Source organism: Prenolepis imparis, unplaced genomic scaffold (assembly GCF_030444845.1).
Source record: "Prenolepis imparis isolate NDT839.2.m4 unplaced genomic scaffold, iyPreImpa1.0 SCAF_5, whole genome shotgun sequence".
In the NCBI taxonomy this organism is placed as follows: domain Eukaryota; kingdom Metazoa; phylum Arthropoda; class Insecta; order Hymenoptera; family Formicidae; genus Prenolepis; species Prenolepis imparis.
The window spans coordinates 2210366-2227503 of NW_028141163.1; the positions used below are offsets into that span (position 1 = coordinate 2210366).

General features: G+C 33.2%; 2 protein-coding genes and 1 long non-coding RNA gene across 7 annotated transcripts in view; 2 read left to right on the forward strand and 1 right to left on the reverse strand.

The window, feature by feature from the left end:
• The first annotated feature begins 162 nt into the window (after nt 1–162).
• LOC145936290 (ribosomal protein S6 kinase beta-1) lies at nt 163–7424 on the forward strand. 2 transcript variants are annotated; one of them, XM_083038346.1, is made up of 12 exons: nt 163–1050; nt 1192–1226; nt 1342–1534; nt 2108–2191; nt 2486–2619; nt 2692–2754; nt 2943–3071; nt 3151–3241; nt 3331–3447; nt 3681–3920; nt 4131–4312; nt 4457–7424. In XM_083038346.1, exons 1-12 carry the CDS (start codon nt 955–957, stop codon nt 4512–4514), a joined length of 1422 nt encoding a protein of 473 aa, XP_082894472.1. In that variant the 5' UTR covers nt 163–954; the 3' UTR covers nt 4515–7424. The 2 variants fall into 2 exon arrangements, with proteins under 2 accessions (XP_082894472.1, XP_082894473.1); XM_083038347.1 differs by having other exon boundaries at nt 163–1044.
• The window catches only part of LOC145936296 (uncharacterized), a 47832-nt gene continuing 36738 nt past the window's right edge, over nt 6045–17138 (reverse strand). Inside the window, exons 6-7 of the long non-coding RNA XR_014425364.1 lie at nt 6612–6809; nt 6045–6182 (exon numbers count right to left, since the gene is read on the reverse strand). This is a non-coding gene — a long non-coding RNA (uncharacterized LOC145936296). The remainder of the gene's footprint in view (nt 6183–6611; nt 6810–17138) is intronic.
• LOC145936291 (MIF4G domain-containing protein A) lies at nt 7985–16537 on the forward strand. Of its 4 annotated transcripts, XM_083038348.1 has the most exons (10): nt 7985–8486; nt 8631–8710; nt 12689–12776; nt 12868–12967; nt 13518–13755; nt 13898–14126; nt 14354–14472; nt 14843–14986; nt 15382–15510; nt 15952–16537. In XM_083038348.1, exons 2-10 carry the CDS (start codon nt 8684–8686, stop codon nt 16186–16188), a joined length of 1311 nt encoding a protein of 436 aa, XP_082894474.1. In that variant the 5' UTR covers nt 7985–8486; nt 8631–8683; the 3' UTR covers nt 16189–16537. The 4 variants fall into 4 exon arrangements, with proteins under 4 accessions (XP_082894474.1, XP_082894477.1, XP_082894475.1 ...); XM_083038351.1 differs by lacking the exon at nt 15952–16537 and adding an exon at nt 15673–15791 and having other exon boundaries at nt 7990–8710; XM_083038349.1 differs by lacking the exons at nt 7985–8486; nt 8631–8710 and adding an exon at nt 9930–10501.

A 17138-nucleotide genomic window follows, 5' to 3' on the forward strand; every position in this document is an offset into this window, starting at 1 on the left:
TCACGAGATAAAATTTCATATTAATATTTTTGATCCTCGATCAAGGATTTCGCAAAATTACACAATTCTAGTATACATATATATATACATATATATCTATATAGATACTTTGCGTGTCGCGTGAAGATCTTTATTCGAGCACATGACGTATTTACATTCCAGGAATTCGACATATACAGGATATACATCTCCCCGAAACAAAGAGAGAGAGAGAGAGAGAGAGAGAGAGAGAGAGAGAGAGAGAGAGAGAGAGAGCTGACTCACTCAAACAAAGAAGTATGAAATAAATATCGGAAATCGAGGCACTTTCCAGAATTGATACTCGATGGAATTACAAGGAATCTTCTCTATAGCATTTGATTAAATTATATGTATTTGATAGAAAAATGTGAGACGATATAAAATTGACAGGTACGAAAAAGACATAAAAGTCATTAAAATTTTCACTTATTTATTGGAAAACACAAATTTGTGCAGCGTACGAAATATTTTTACGAAACTCGCCAGTTGTTTATGTCGTCCTTTTTCGAGGAAAAAATGTTTTTGTCCGATTCTATTGTTCCTGTTCAAATAGCTTGTGAGAGACATTCAAAAATTGGCGCGCTAATCGCGCGTAGAATCGCGGCGTGGGAGACGCGACGCGTGACGTGATTGGTGAATCTACCCCCCCCCCATCCCGCGAGAAGATACCGCCGTTCCGTCTCCCGTCCGAGTCCGGCATTCCGCGAACGAGACCGAACGAGTGTACCTGGTGCATATCGTTCGTAGGCGCTTGAGCTCGCGCTGAAGACCCTCTTATCGTGCCGATTAACAACGCGGTCGGGTATCGCAATTGATACTTGACGACAAATAAAGTTCGCGGATTATTCGGTGCGCTTGACACTTAATCTCCGGCCGAGAGCGAGTTTTAACGAGCTGCTTTATAACGAGCGTACATTAATCGCGCCTCGCACGATGTCGGCGATCTTCGACTTCGAGCTACAGGACGCTGGGCTGCTGCACCGAGACGAGTCGGATGACGACGAGGTCATCGAGATCGGCCCGGTAACGGTGATGATTTTTCCTTTTTTTTTTTCTTTTTTTTTTTACTGTCTTTCCTCAGCCCCGAAAATCTCGATCCTCCCATCTTGTGTTAGTATCGCGCGCACGTGAACGCTGCTCTTAACGCCGCATCTGTTTTTCATTTCGCAGGAGGAGGGCGATGCCGATCCGAGTGAGATTGCAAAGTGAGTAGAGCCGCGCGCGTGTCTGTTATTGTCTGTTGTTTCCTGTTTCGGCGTCGCGAGACGGCACGCGGTTTCGCCTGCGAACGCAACTGACGACGATTTTTTTTCTCCACAGCTCGTCCGACAATTCCGACGTCGGAAGCGTGGAAGCGGTGTCGATATGCGAGCAAAATGTCAACCGCGAGCGCGAGAAGGTCGGGCCGCAGGACTTCGAGTTGTGCAAAGTTATCGGGAAAGGCGGCTACGGCAAGGTTTTCCAAGTACGCAAAATAACAGGAAATGACACCGGCACGATCTTTGCCATGAAGGTAACGAAATCTGTTTACGTTTTACGTTTCGTCCGCTGCTTCGAAATATGTTTGTCAAATGTGAACAGTGCGGGAGAAATAATATCTGCTCTTTTGGAGTAAAGAATCGCAACAGCATCAATAATTTAAGATATATATATTTTTTTCATTATTTTTTATTTATCTTATTAAATAATACCGTGCAAAAATTACATAATTTTGCATTTCTTATTTTTCTTACACTCGATAGACATTTTATGAATATACATATTTATATGACATAGAATGTGTTTTAATAATTTTAGCATATTTATTACAAATACATATATTTCATAATTATTATGAAATAAATTTAATTAGTTACTGCAGTTTTATCTTCAGATTAACACATTAATTTATGTATACATATATATATATATATATATATATATATATATATATATATGCATGTGTGTGTGTGTGTGTCTTGTATAATAAATAACATATATATGTATATATTTTAAATATATTATACATATAACATACACATGTATACTGCTTTATGTATAACTTATCTTCAGTTATCTAAAATACTTTTTTATATCATTTTAATAGGTATTACGTAAAGCTTCAATTATAAGAAATCAGAAAGATACAGCTCATACTAAAGCTGAAAGAAATATTTTGGAGTCTGTAAAGGTTAGTCATTTCTATTTACTAAAAAATTCTCGTAAATTAAAATGAGAGATTTTGACTGTGTATAATAATAATTTACCTATGTATATATTTATATATAATCTTTCAAATACTATAAAGAGAGAGAAAGAAAAGATCTTTATAATTAAAATTTTTATAGTTTATAAACTAATCTATAGTTTATAAACTATTTTTTAGATATATAGTAATTAATCATTAACTTCATTAACTTTTCTATATTTATTATTACATATTATGCAAAATATTAATTCATATATTTATGTTTGCATCTGGCAGCATCCTTTTATCGTAGATCTCAAGTATGCATTCCAAACTGGTGACAAATTATATCTGATATTGGAGTATATGTGTGGCGGTGAACTATTTCGACAATTAGATGACGAAGGAGTTTTTATGGAAGATGCTGCACGGTAAATAAATTGTAAAAAGTATTTTAAAAAATACATTTTACAAACATGTATCATCTTTCACTTGTTTTGCAGCTTTTATTTATGTGAAATTACACTGGCTTTGCAACATCTCCACTTGCAAGGAATTATATATAGGTACCGCATATTTTTTTTAGAAGTTGTGTTTATATACTTTTATGCAGAGCTAAAATATAATCAATATATATATATATATATATATATATATATATATATATATATATAAGTGGCAGAATGATTAATATATCAAACATTTTATTTAGACATAGAATTGAATTAATGATTCTTGTAATGAATAATTTTAGAGATTTAAAACCAGAAAATGTTTTATTGGATGCGGAAGGCCATATTAAGTTAACTGATTTTGGATTGTGTAAAGAACATATACAGGAGGGTGCTGTAACTCATACATTCTGCGGTACTATTGAATACATGTAAGGATTGTGGAATAACTAATAAATTTGATAAAATTATAATTATAATCTAAACTGATTGTATGTTATTTTATCCTAGGGCACCTGAAATCTTAACAAGAAATGGACATGGGAAAGCTGTGGATTGGTGGAGTTTGGGAACTTTAATGTACGACATGCTTACAGGACTTGTATGTATAGTTTACATTATATATAAGCACAAAGTTAAAGAATCCTGTGCATATTATCGTATATATTATTTGGTATTATCATTTTTCAGCCACCATTTACCTCGGATAATAGAAAGAAAACGATTGACAAGATTCTACGTGGTAAATTGATTCTTCCACCATACCTAACACCTGATGCTAAAGATCTTCTTCGGAAATTATTAAAAGTTAGTATTCATAAATTAATGATTATTACATTATTTTATTGATTGAATATAAATTTAATTCAAGCAAACAACCTTGTCTTAAAAAAGATATTATTTTGATAACAAATCTTATAATTTTATAATATTTGCACATTGTATATATAAATCTTTTCATTAGATAAAATGTACACAATTTTTTTAATGATAATATATATATAAATATATAAGACATCATATATAATTGGTTTTTATAGAGACCAGTTGCACAAAGATTGGGATCTGGCTCATTGGATGGTGAACAAATAAAAGCGCACAAATTTTTCAAACATATCAATTGGGATGATGTTATATCTCGAAAATTAGAACCTCCTTTTAAACCAATATTGGCTAGTGAAGATGACGTATCGCAATTTGATAAAAAATTTACCGCTTCAGCACCAATAGATTCTCCAGTAGAATGCACTTTAAGCGAGTCGGCTAATAGAGTATTTCAGGTGAGTTTTCTTTTTTCTGAGCTATATATGCTTAAATGTATATGTACATACATATTCAACTATCTACATGATTCAATCACTCGCAACCATACATATTTTTTTAGTTTGCAAATATCGCGAGTGTGTCTAGATTTGTGCCTAAATCCTCCTTCATCCTTTTTTTTATTTAGATATTTAGTTGTATTTTAATAATGCTAACTTTTTTTATAGGGATTTACATATGTAGCACCGAGCATATTGGAAGATGTCTATTCACAACAATCAAGATACCTAACTACTGTTTCGCAACCACGAGTTATAAAAGCCAGAAGTCCCCGTAAAGCAACTACGCGTGGTTTTTCGCCTCGGACAACGCATCTCCATCTTCACAATACGCATTTGTCGAATCACAGGTTTGAATATAAAAATTTTTAATTCTTATACATATATTAATATATTTGTCTACTAATAAAATTGTATTTTTTCAATATATACGATTTTATGTCAAGCTTATATAAAGTTTTTGAGTTAAAAATAATATGGGCAATAATTTTTAGGCATGGTGGAGTCGGCCATAGCAATATGGAAGACACAGAGATGATTGAGATAGGCTAACCATTGCTATCGGATTAGTAGATAGCATTTTTGTCCACACACAACTGCTGGATATTCATAATCCTCAGGGAGGGGTTTTATAATTTAGAGGGAATAGTTAGGGAATGGATACAATATCCATTATTACTTTTGGATATCCAGCAGTTACACATTTAGCTAATCTTTTTTTTTATTGTATATTTTTTTTAATAAAAAATGTTAATGTTATAATTTAATGGCGACGCAGCAGTTATCTGGTAGCGCCCCGAGTAGTTGCAATTTTATTGAATAGGTTTGAAAACAATTTGTAAGGAAGAGCATATTGTGTTATGCAGTTATATAACATGCAGATTGTCTACAAATTTTTTTTTTTTTTTTTTTTTTCTTTCATAACAGATTTAGTAAAAAAAATGTCTTGCATCGGATTATTTATCAGTTTTTATAAATATTACTATTAATGCAGCAATCATGTTATTATTCATATAATATCGTAATTTGTACTGTGGTTTAATTAAGATAAGCTTTTAAAAACTTGGAAATATTCAAGCATAATATATGCTTGAAAAATGTAAGAAGCTATATAATTATTAGATGCTATAAAGACTTAATCTTGATAATATTTTTACATCTGAAGATTTATATATAACAGCATATATGTCTCTCTATGATATAAACTTATTTTATATATTTACAACTACACTCCCAATTACGATTTAACGTTACGGTTAACGATAATTATTCTCTTAATGAGAAAACTTTTGAGAAATGCTACCACAACCGCTCCGCCGCTCAAAGTTCGTTCCATATACCATTGTCTGTTAGGAGAAAATATTTTCAGCAGTAATAACGTTTCCATGGCAATAAGAAATAGTTCGCCTAAATAATAATATAAAGAAATGAAGTATATAAGGGTACAATGGAATTGCATTTACACAATGAAGAAAAGTTCCTATTGCAAATTTAATTACAACATACTTTATATTCTCTAGAAAAAAAAACATTCTGTTAAATAGTCATATATCTTAATTATCAATATTTTAGAATGAGAAAAACGTTGTCATTCTCTGTAACTTTTTTATGAGGAAATTAATAATTAAAAAATATTAAACTTTCAATAACTAATATTTTAATATTAAAAATATTAAAGGTTTATTAATTTTTTAAATTTATTAAAAATGTATATAAATTTATTTATATAAATGTCTAGGAATAAGACAAAATCAATATCGTTCTATCATTTAAAAGCGAAAGAGAAAAAAATATAAAACAGATTTAGATTTATATTGTATGACGAGTTTTTCTCAATGTAAGATATTGATATTAGATCTGAAAAGTCAGAGTGGTACAAGATGAGAACAAGTTACCATGGTAACAATGTTACTGCAAAACATTGACTTTCCATCCGAATGAGTATTTTATACTTGTTCTTGTGTTACGTACATTAATGTATACATATTTAAAATGTATATATATAATGATATTTCACTCGCAGAACACAGTAGAAAAAAAATAGACATAAGCAAGAGTGATCGTAAAAGTCGCTCGTAAAAGCTCCGAAGTACCCAAGTGTTCAATAGGCCATGCTATTAGCCGGCAAATATATCTTTTAATTATTTATAACGAATACGATAGTCGAGATGTAACGTTGTCTGACATCTCTTTCTTCCTTTCGAATATTTTTTTCTCCACCTGGAAACATTGTCTCGTATAGATGCATGTTGCATTTCGACTATGTCTACATAAATAAGCGCGTATAATATATATTATAAAATCATGTTACCCTATAGCTGTATTATACTATGAGGGAAATGTGTATTCAGAGAGACAATGAAAATTTCAGTCGGTTCTCATGTACGTATTCGAAAAGACATGTATTTTCAATGTTAAATCGAGAATGTGCCTACAGAGTTGTCAAGACGCTATTTGAAGATATACATATATTACGCTCGATAGTGTTTACTGAAATTTATACTATACGTAAAAAAGAGATACCAATTACGTCCTAAGTTACCCACTGTCAGATTTTGATAAATACCAAAACTGCTGTATAAACTGTTACCTAAGATTCGCTTTAAATTAAAGCATGCCAGAAAAACGTGTGAAAATCTCGCTACTCACTGCCTCGTACAAAACTGTGTAAGCGTGTTGTTGCTTCCCCCGGAATTCCCCACGTAACGAATCTTGTTTACGAAGTCAGGACATTCGTTGCATTGCGGAGAGAGACCGAGAGTGCGTCCAAATGAGAGAACTTTGTAGATAGATTCTCATAAACTCGATTGACGTGCTCTCAAGGAAACTTTGGTGCTGATTATTTTGCTATACGGGAGAAATTAGCCTTCTTCATTATTGTTTTAATTATTATTATTATTATTATAAATAACGTATAGAGACAAATTTCTTATATTTCACACGCTCACTTCTGATGCATTAGCCAAGGAATTAATGTTAATCATAATATGTGTGTATGATTTTTGATATATAAATGTAATCCTCGCGATGATATATAGTTCTCACACAAGAATGCCATTGTTTACGCGTCTTTGTTTATTTTCGCTGACGAATATTTAGTACAAAGGACGCAGACGGTATAACGAGAACTGACATTGTTAGAAATCGATTTGCCGATTCAGCCCTATAACTCTATATTTCGATAGAAAAAGTAAATAACTCGATTTATTAGTTCTATATATACTGCGTAAACGAACATGCATATTTATTTGCAATACGAAATATATTAGTTATTTAATCCGGAAAATATCATCGAATGATATGTAACGAAGTCTAGCCAGAATATAGGCAGAAAAGTGAATGATTTATGCTTCCAGTTAAGATTAATTAAATGTAGACTTTCAAGATTAACTTATCACAGCTATGATTTGTAATCCTCTATAAATCGTATCTATAAATAAATATATAACGATTTGTGAGAGACATCCTTGTGTCGCACATATGTTTATTGTTGCACTTTTTAGTATTATCTACAATATATAAGTCGCGAATATAAAATTATTATTGTAAGATTCGCTCTTAATTCGATACGTTTGTACGATAACGAAATAATCGTCCAGCCTGAAGAAATTTTGGAAAACAATATTCTTCATTTTTCAAGAACTTAGCAAGAAACTCTATCATTGTTTTATAGTTAAAATTTTTGCGGATCATTATATTAATTTTTTTCAATTGTTTCAATTCAAACTTATTTTAATAGTAGAGATTTGATATTTGAAAAGATATATATATATTGTGTGTATAATTTTTCGAAAACTATACAATTATTTTAGAGTCTACCAAATTGTTTGCGTCGCATTTAAAAGACAGAATTGCTTTTATATAGATTTGCCCGCGAGCTATGGCGAGTTTGCGTGCGACTAAATGAGCGAAGTAAACCGACTTTTTCTAGCTCTATCTATGTATGTCTTACGTCGCTTTCATCGATGTTCTTTACGTCAACAGGTGTACGGGGGCGATGCCTAGGTGGTCGCCTACCACGCGAACCGCATATTTATTAAGACGTGTTACATGTGCATGCCGTATTTTCAGTCATTTACGTGACAGCATCGGCAGCGAGTGATCGTCGAGACTCGCATCAGGAGACTTTCTGGAAATTTTGATCCGACCCTACGATTTGCATCAATTTTTAACGGACCAAGGATATTGTTTATACCAGTGTCGACTCGACGCGTAGTTTCGAAGATGAATCATCGCGATAATTATCGAGAAACGATGTAACACGGTGTGACGATTCAAGAGTGACGCGATTTTGTTACGGTCGGCCAGATGATCGATCGCACATCCTGTCGTTGAAGTTCGAAATACTTACATCTTAGAAGTATAATATTTCATCCACCGCTCTCTAGACATTCCGATCATGAATAATTTCTTTGAAACCGACCGGCAGAAAACGAAAGATTCAGCAAACCCAAAAGAAAGTTGACGAAAGACAATGATATTGTGGAATAAATAATACAGCGAAGAATCAACCGGCGAATGAAAGTTTGTTGACAACTTTGAAATTTTGAAGTAAAAATTCATAAAATTGGAAAAAAGAAAGTAGATTTTTATAAAGTTAGGATTGTTTGTATCTCAAGAGAGTTGTGTGTCGCATACATAATAAAAAGTACATATAATGCTTGACAGTTTGCTGGGTCGATTCTCATCCGGTGTTTGATGACAAAACATAGAGCGAAAAAATGGTGCGGGCAACTCACACGACGAAGGTGAGGCGCTTCACATTTTACATGATCGTAATTTTTGCAAGGATAAAGCTGTAAAAATGCAAATGTAAAACTTATAAGACAGATTTTTAATAATTCTTATAACTCGCTTTTCAAATTACACTCTTAGAGTCTATTTTCTTGTTCATATGATAAACTTAATATTTGTTAATAGCGAAATTTAGAATTATTTTGAATTTGTTTTAATTTTGTGATCTATTACTGATCAAATGCGAAGGATTTATTTTGTGAAAATAGGCATGAAACCTCGACATTTGATGTCAGATATGCTAAAAGACAACGAATCTATTCTCCTCAGAGCGTGGAACAAAGTTTGCGTTCATGATAGAAACTGTGCGAAAGTAAACGCATTAAATTCATAGTATCATCATAAAATCATCAATTTGTTATAAAGCAGAATATTATCTAGAATATGTTTTCTGTTAATTCTTCAGCGGAGGAGAAAGATAAAGTAACAAACTTAGAAATAAAATGCATTTTATATTACGTTGGCGTGCATGATTGTGAAATATTTTATTAATAGAGCATTCTTGGAATAATTAAAATAATCATAAAGGAAATTATGTTTATATTACGTTTATGATATTGATATAAAATTTTAAACATATATATATATATATATATATATATGTTTAAAATTTTATATATATATATATATATATATATATATTTTACGATATAAATATAAGTTGCATGCACAAAGATACATTTCCTTTACGATTATTTTATTTATCCCAAGAATGCTATAAAAAAATGAGATGTTACTGCTATAAAAAAGCGACAGGGTCTTTAGTATTCTACACACAAATATAGAAGATGTAAATTTATATCCACTAAAATATGGTCTATTGTAAAGCTACAGAAGGCTATCTTTATCCATGTCCTCCTCTGAAGACAATTTCACCGGCACACGTGGCCATGCATAATAAAACCCCGATAAATAAAGAATTAAAAATTGCGCTGAATTAAAACTAGGCAAACGAATACAATCACAAACAAATATCAATAAAAAGAAGCGTTATTTAATTAATAATTTTATTTAGAAAATTATTTTATATAAAATATTTTATATAAAATTTTATGAAAGCTCTAAAAAAATTTGAAATAATAATTAACGCCTGTTTATTGATATTTGTTTATGATCGTGCTTCTTCGCTTGGTCCGGATCCAGCTTCGCATCTTGGACGAAAACAGTCCAAGATGAGTCTCGACTGTCTCTACGTCGCTGATTCAAGACACCGGCACCAAAACTAATCACCATTTTTGGTTCGCCGGATGGCGCGGAAATGAAAGAGAGAGAGAGAAAAGAGCGCGATTTAAAGCTTCGATCGTCGAATTGGAGAGGCGTCGCGACTCTCGTTTCCGTCACGCGTTGAGAGTTTAATCGGGATTATATATTTCGATTCGCTTTTCTCTCGCGCGATGCAACGACGTACATTAATACGTACGTGGCATCGCACGGAGATATATAACGTTCGCTCGCTCGTGGCTGCGCCGTGCTATTATTAGTCCTCGGTCATCGAAGAGGAACCTCTCTGCGTGCGCGAGCGAAGAGGCGACGACGACGACGACGACGACGACGACGACAACAACGACGCACGCACGTTTGCGCCTCTCGAAAGAGCCTCGCTGCCGGGAAATTCATCTCTCCGTGCGTGGAAAGTTCTCGTTCCTGTGTGCATTTCCGGTGAGATTCCGTGCGCGAGAAGGGATTTCCGCAGCATCCGCTCTGTCCTGGACCTTGGGAAGGATGATTCTCGCACGCTTTTCATTGTGAGTGCTTCTCCGTCCTTCTTTTTCCTCTGTTTCTTTGATGCTTTTCGTCCAAAGGTCGAGACACGCGTAGTGTAGTTTTGTACATTTTTAAATATTTTTTGTGTATATATATATAATGATGTATTTATGTATTATATGCGCGGTAGAGGACTTTGTTCCAAGTGACGCTTTTCAATTGTCGACGAATAAACGTAGAAAGGTTGTTATAAAGATTAATTAAAGTTAAGTGTGTAGTTGAACTGATCTTCTCTGTCTCTCTCTTTTTCTAATTCCACGTTTAGAACGGGACAGAGAATCAATTGAGAACTCTGACTAATGTTAGAGAAGAACTTGTACGCGTCAGTTTCGAAATATCTAAGTATGTAGCGTCGAAAAAATTTCACAATTCATTGAAATATAACGATTTCAACATCTTTCGCTCATTATGCTTTACTTTGAACGTTCACTTGAAACTTATGATATTTCTCGGTATTTTTAGTTGTCAACAAATGTCACGCATATGACATTAATGATAACAAATTGTGCACGATATACTGGTACCTCCTCTCTAATTTTATCTGAGATTTATAAAGTCACTTATCTTGGTTTTTTTAGAGAAAGAGATATCATAAGCAATTTTGCAAAAATTATAGAATAATTAATTATTATTGAATAATTATTATAAATAATGCTAATATAATAATGCATCTCTTGGAATGAAGGATTCGCGGAATCAAATGATATATTGATCGACAGGGATAAAAAAACACGTGTGAATTGCATATGATGCAAATTTTAATCACACTTGGAGAAAAAGAGAAATAAAATCTTATAAAAGTATCAATTTCAAATATAATCCTCTTTTCGAAATTTTAATAATCAGCTTTATTTGCAGTCCTTGAATTCTTTTCGCGTTTCCTTCAATTTCTTAAATTAATTATCTTTCATGAAATTTGCACATTCATGAAAGGGATAATTGAAATGATTGATGTGGAACGTATAAAAAAAACTTGGATGAATATGTTTTATTTTGAAAAAAAGATGATGCAAAGAGACAGTGAGAGAGAGAGAGAGAGAGAGATAAGTTAATTCGATATTACACGAGTTATTAACTTTTTTTGTCATATTTCCAATTAATGTTCTCCATAATATGAAATTGTCCATGAGAATAGATTGATGCGTACATTAAACCCACGCATTTAACGCTGTGTCCATGATGTGTATCGTTTATGACGTTTATCCCGCGTGCTTCGCGACATGTTACCATAACGAGTCTCCGCACATTAAGCGCTCATTGCATTTATTGCAATGTGCATTACAACGAGAAAATATACTTATATGCGTTCTTTGCGGTAGATATTATAATATATACATACAGAGTGAATAATGTAATGTAATGTTTACAAATGTGAGAGGTGAATGCCAAGATTTCGCCGGATTAGAAGCATTATTTCGAAACTTTGAATTTTGTAATCAAGAGATTACACTTGCCAATGATCAATAAAGACATTCATAACTAAATTGAAGAGGCCCGGTAAATCGAAAAGAATTATGCTTAGGAAAAGGAAAATTTTATTTGATATTAGAAAATGTTGTGCCATATAGAATTGATCTTGAAAAATCTTGAAAACGATATATTTAAGAATTACATATACGTTTTTAAAATATTGCAACTTTCAAGAGTTAAAAAATATTTTTCATAAATAATTTTTATTACTATTGAAGTGTTTATTATGCAATAAACTGAAAAACATTACATTATTATTTTAGTTTGACAAGATAATAATTCGTTATGTCTAAAAAAATATAATAAAATAAAAATGATGTTTAAAATTATAAAATAAAATATATATCAAATATTGTATATATATCTATACATATATGTATATAATATATATATAATTATGTACAATTCTATTAAAAATCAAAAGTAATACTCCTACAGCATTCCTACTTTCCTGAGTGAATCACCTTTCTTACGTTTTACATTTGCATAAGTGGCAACCGAGTCTGAAAAGTTAATATTAGCCTTCAATGATACAACGACGCAATTATTTTCAATTATTGTCCCGTGGTCCTGTAGCGGAAGAAGCATTTTTCTCGGTCTCAGGGACAATATACACACTTAAATTTCGAGGACATATTAATTTCTTCTTTTTTAATATGTGTATTTTTTGTTCTCTGTGTATTCTTTGTTCTCTTTAGATGAGGGATGCGGTTTCGCAGAAAGGAAGTACTAATAACGCAGTTACTCCCAAGTCCAAACCATCCCTAGAAATATATCGACCCCCAGGTTCGTACTTTCTCGTTTTAGATGCAAACGTGAGCCTAAAATGTATTCGATGCACATGGACGTCGTCATTTGATTTCATGGTCGCCTCTAGGTGGGAGAGCGGAAGGAACCACGGCGAACGTCACTAATCTCCGTTTAAACGTGCACGCCAAGGAATTCACTATGAAGCAGAACGATTCGTATCTCTCCAAGTGAGTGTGAACTGCCGAACTATATTTAAGAAATGTATATAGCGTTGTCGTGTGAAATTGTTTTTTTTTTTTTTTTGAACCACGACGCTAAATAAGTCGTTCAGATTTTTTTTGGCAGCCTATAGGAAATAAAATAAAATACCAGCATGCTAACATTTTTCTTTGATTTATCATAAAGTCAATCTATTTGAATTTGTTGCTATTATTTTAATATATTGTTAAGTGATGATTATCCTGGAATAATCTCAATGCCAGGTACGTTAATTAGTCACGTAACAATTAGTGGCAATAAATTTGAAATTTTTTTATCAAGTTTGATATTAATGATGACGTTAATTTTATATTAATTATACAAAAAAGAGAATAATTTATTAATTAATAATTTTTTATCAATTTATTGTTGTTTTATTATTAAATTATTAAAAATACTACTAGCAATGATAAATTAATATAAAATATTTTTGAATGAAATGATTGAACGAGAAGTCTATAGAATTTTAGATAGGATTCTGAATTTGGATCGATCTTGTAAATAATAATGAATGAACAGGTCTCGAATTAACGCATCCGAGCGCTCCACGTATTATCTACAGCACAGCAAGTCGAGTGGTAATGTACATCGATATCTCTATGCTCAACACCAGCAGCTGCAGCATCCTCTGCAGCAGCAACATCAATTCTCATCTCGCCATTCTCACAATCAGAGTAGCCATCACTCGACGACGAATTCCACATTACGTCAGTCTCATCCCTTGGACACGTCCGCGTCCAGCGGAAACATCTTACATGTAAGTAAAATGCGACGAAATACAAAGCGGAAGTAGAAAACTTGAATGTATATACATATGTAATACCTTTATTTTAATATTTTCGAAATATCTTTGAATATAAATTATAATTAATTGAAACGTAATTTCTTTATTCCATCAGGCTGCAAATAGAGTACACTTTAACGTAGATCAAAACGAAGTCAAGACGAATTCCATAAAACCAGGCAAGCTTACTAAGTCGCACACCTTTGTGTCCACTTATGGTCTAAAGCGCTCCAAGAGCTTGAATACGGACATATTAGTTGCCAAGGCATTCAATATCGCGGATGCTTCCGAACTCGGAAAATTTCCTTCGCCTGTTCAAGAAATACTCTTGCGAGCGATAGAAGGTAATGGAATCTGTCTATTGTTGATAGAATATTAACAATAAGCTAAAAGTCTTGAATAAAATCGTACATAGTATATACTTTATAAACATGATCTATAAGAATATGAATCACAGTAGCAAAAATAGGCAAATATATAAATTGATGACTGTGGAACTTTTAATACTAAAAAGTGTTATTTCAACAGTTGGAAATAATTTATAATTAATAATTGATTATTTTCTTGACAGATCCGAATCTTCTAAACGCGAGAACATTGATGGAACTAGTGCGGCATATTCTGGAAAGGGTGGTGGGAAATCGCAAATATGCCGAACCAACAGCTAAAGTTTGCATCACAATTATAGAGGTACATATATGTATATCCTATCTCATTCTTCTTCCTTTATAGACAAAATATTGATAAGTGAACATTCATTTGACTATCGCTATGTTTTTCTTTTCACAAGAAATAAAGATTTAATGATAAGAACAAAAATAATAGCTTAAGAATTAGAACTTTATTTTACAATTTTTAATAACGGAAATAAATATTATTTAAAAAATTGTCATTTACGTGCGATTAAATATTACCATTATTAATCTCATTCTCTTTCTTTTTTCTCTTTCTTTTAGTAGTATTCAATTTAAATAATAATCTTACAATTAGTATAATTTATTTACATAATAAGAAATATATATTTTTAACTTAAAGAGTACGTTTCATATGTGTTGTATAGAAAGAAACAAAGGAAACCTTTTTGGAATCCTTGCTAAATACGTGTCAGCAGTGGTATCAGGATCGCGCTAGATTATTATACGACGACACCACTTGTCATCGATTCTCGGCCTTTATGACGTTCCTCAACGAGATGTATTGCCAGGTATAATGTTGTTTATTTATGCATTAAGGCCGGTATTCGTAGTCCGATCTTATATTTAAGATCGTCTTAAGTCCGAGCTTGAGATGCTACGCAGCCATTTGATTGGTTGAATGGAATCTTAAGTCAACCTCTGACCAGACTTAAGACAATCTTAAATATAAGATCGGACTATGAATATCGGCCTAAGTATCCGTAAGAAACGTCTATCGATTCGTTAAGGAATTTATCTTGAACGACAGTCTTTTCGATCTATAACTTGTAAAGTAATTTAACTCGTTTATTTCAACAATTTATATTTGTAAATCTGTTCTTCTTTCTTATCGCACTGTTACGACAGCGGTAAGCATGTTCGATTGTGCCCGCATACATTGTGCATAATCGCATAATTATTGCAGCTAAAGAGACGACAGTTACAACTGAAGACCCAACAAGAGGGCGTTCCTCCCGGACATGTGCTCCTCACACTGCTTTGGAAATGTTGCCAGGATTGTCTGCAACCGCCCGTCATCAACTCGCTTGCCGAGGTAAGACCTTGAAATCAGCTAATGTCACCCAATATACAAAGTCAATGTTCTGCCGAAAATGAAGAGACATTTCTCTAACTTGTCAGGCACGATATTTCTTCATTTCTCAATTAAAAAAAAATTAATTTTGATCCTTTGATTATTTCCATCTCTCGCTGGAAGCTTCATTTTCATCCATAGCAGTTAATCTGGCTGAGCTAGAATTTATTATGACTTGATTCTTGGATTGATAGAAAATTCATTAGTCTTTGATTGAGTTACAAACTTCAGTGGAAACAAAGAAGTAAGTTTATAATCAACAAATATGAAACTTTCGAAGATAAACTCCTTATATTTGATTTTTCCATTGAACTTGAGTTCTCTTGTATGTTTGACGTTTCAAATGGAAAGTCGTTACAATGGGAGATTAATTTATGTCTTCAACTACGTTGGACACCATAGACGAATTGCCTGTTCGTCATCCTGACGTGCATCGGCAAGGACCTGGACGCGGAGCTGCCCGCGCAGCTGCAGCAGCTGCTCGGCAGCGTCCGCGATACCTTTCTAGCGGAGGAGACGACGACGCTGCCGCTTGTCAAACGGACGCTCCTACAGCTGATCGAACTCCACGCCGCGCACTGGCAGCTACCGGCCCCGGCGGTGGTTTATTACTACCCTTCGAACTCGAACTCCAAGTGACCCGATATATACTTACTTGCGGTCTCTCTCCGCCCACTCATCGTCAATTAAATGATGAAAGGATACGGATGTATGTACATACCTTACGTTATTTCTACGCTGGAGAGATCGAAATGTATTTTTTTTTTAACGAAAATCGCGCCTCGCAGGCGCGTTTTATTATTTCTCGATGCGATATAAAAAAATGCACGAACGAAAGCACGATGTCGATTTATAACGTTATTTTCTCTTTTTCGAAGAATCGCGAATGAGAGTTTGCGATGATCTCCTTTCTGCGAAACGAAAACTTTTGTTTTCGAGGATTCTGTATGCAGACAATGATACGAATAAACGAGTTCTTTTGCATAGATCGAAGGATAAATTGTGATAATTAATTTTCAAGGATAAATATATGCGATCGAGAAGGAATTCCAGCAAAAGAAAAAAAAAAGAAAAACGCGTTATAATTTATTCAGACAATATTGCATCGTCGATTCGCGAACAAAGTCAAGGAGTCGACTTTAGACTTTTAGACTCGCGAGAGAAGAGGGTGAAAGACCTCCGCGCTTTTGAAACGACTGCGTGAATAAATACTTTTGATCTTTTTCTTTTTTTTGCCGAAGATTCCTTCTGCCGATTCGTGCCAAGGGCGAGAAAAGATCGACCAGTAGTCGAGAACGTTAGACGTAATTTCTCTCCGGATTGAGTCATAATATGCCATCATCGGACCGCATCTTTTGTCTCTCTCGGAATAACATTATCGCGAATCCGCAATTAAATTAAGTAGATTCATCACGTCTAATTAAGACACGTATAAACTAAAAAGAAATCGGGATACCGAAATATAAATCTACAATTTTGATATACGAAACAACGAGCGCTCGCATGCGCGTAGCTTAATTACGGTACTTAATTACGGATCATTATCCAAGACAATGCAATCATTTAGAAATCGTAAAGACATTCTAATA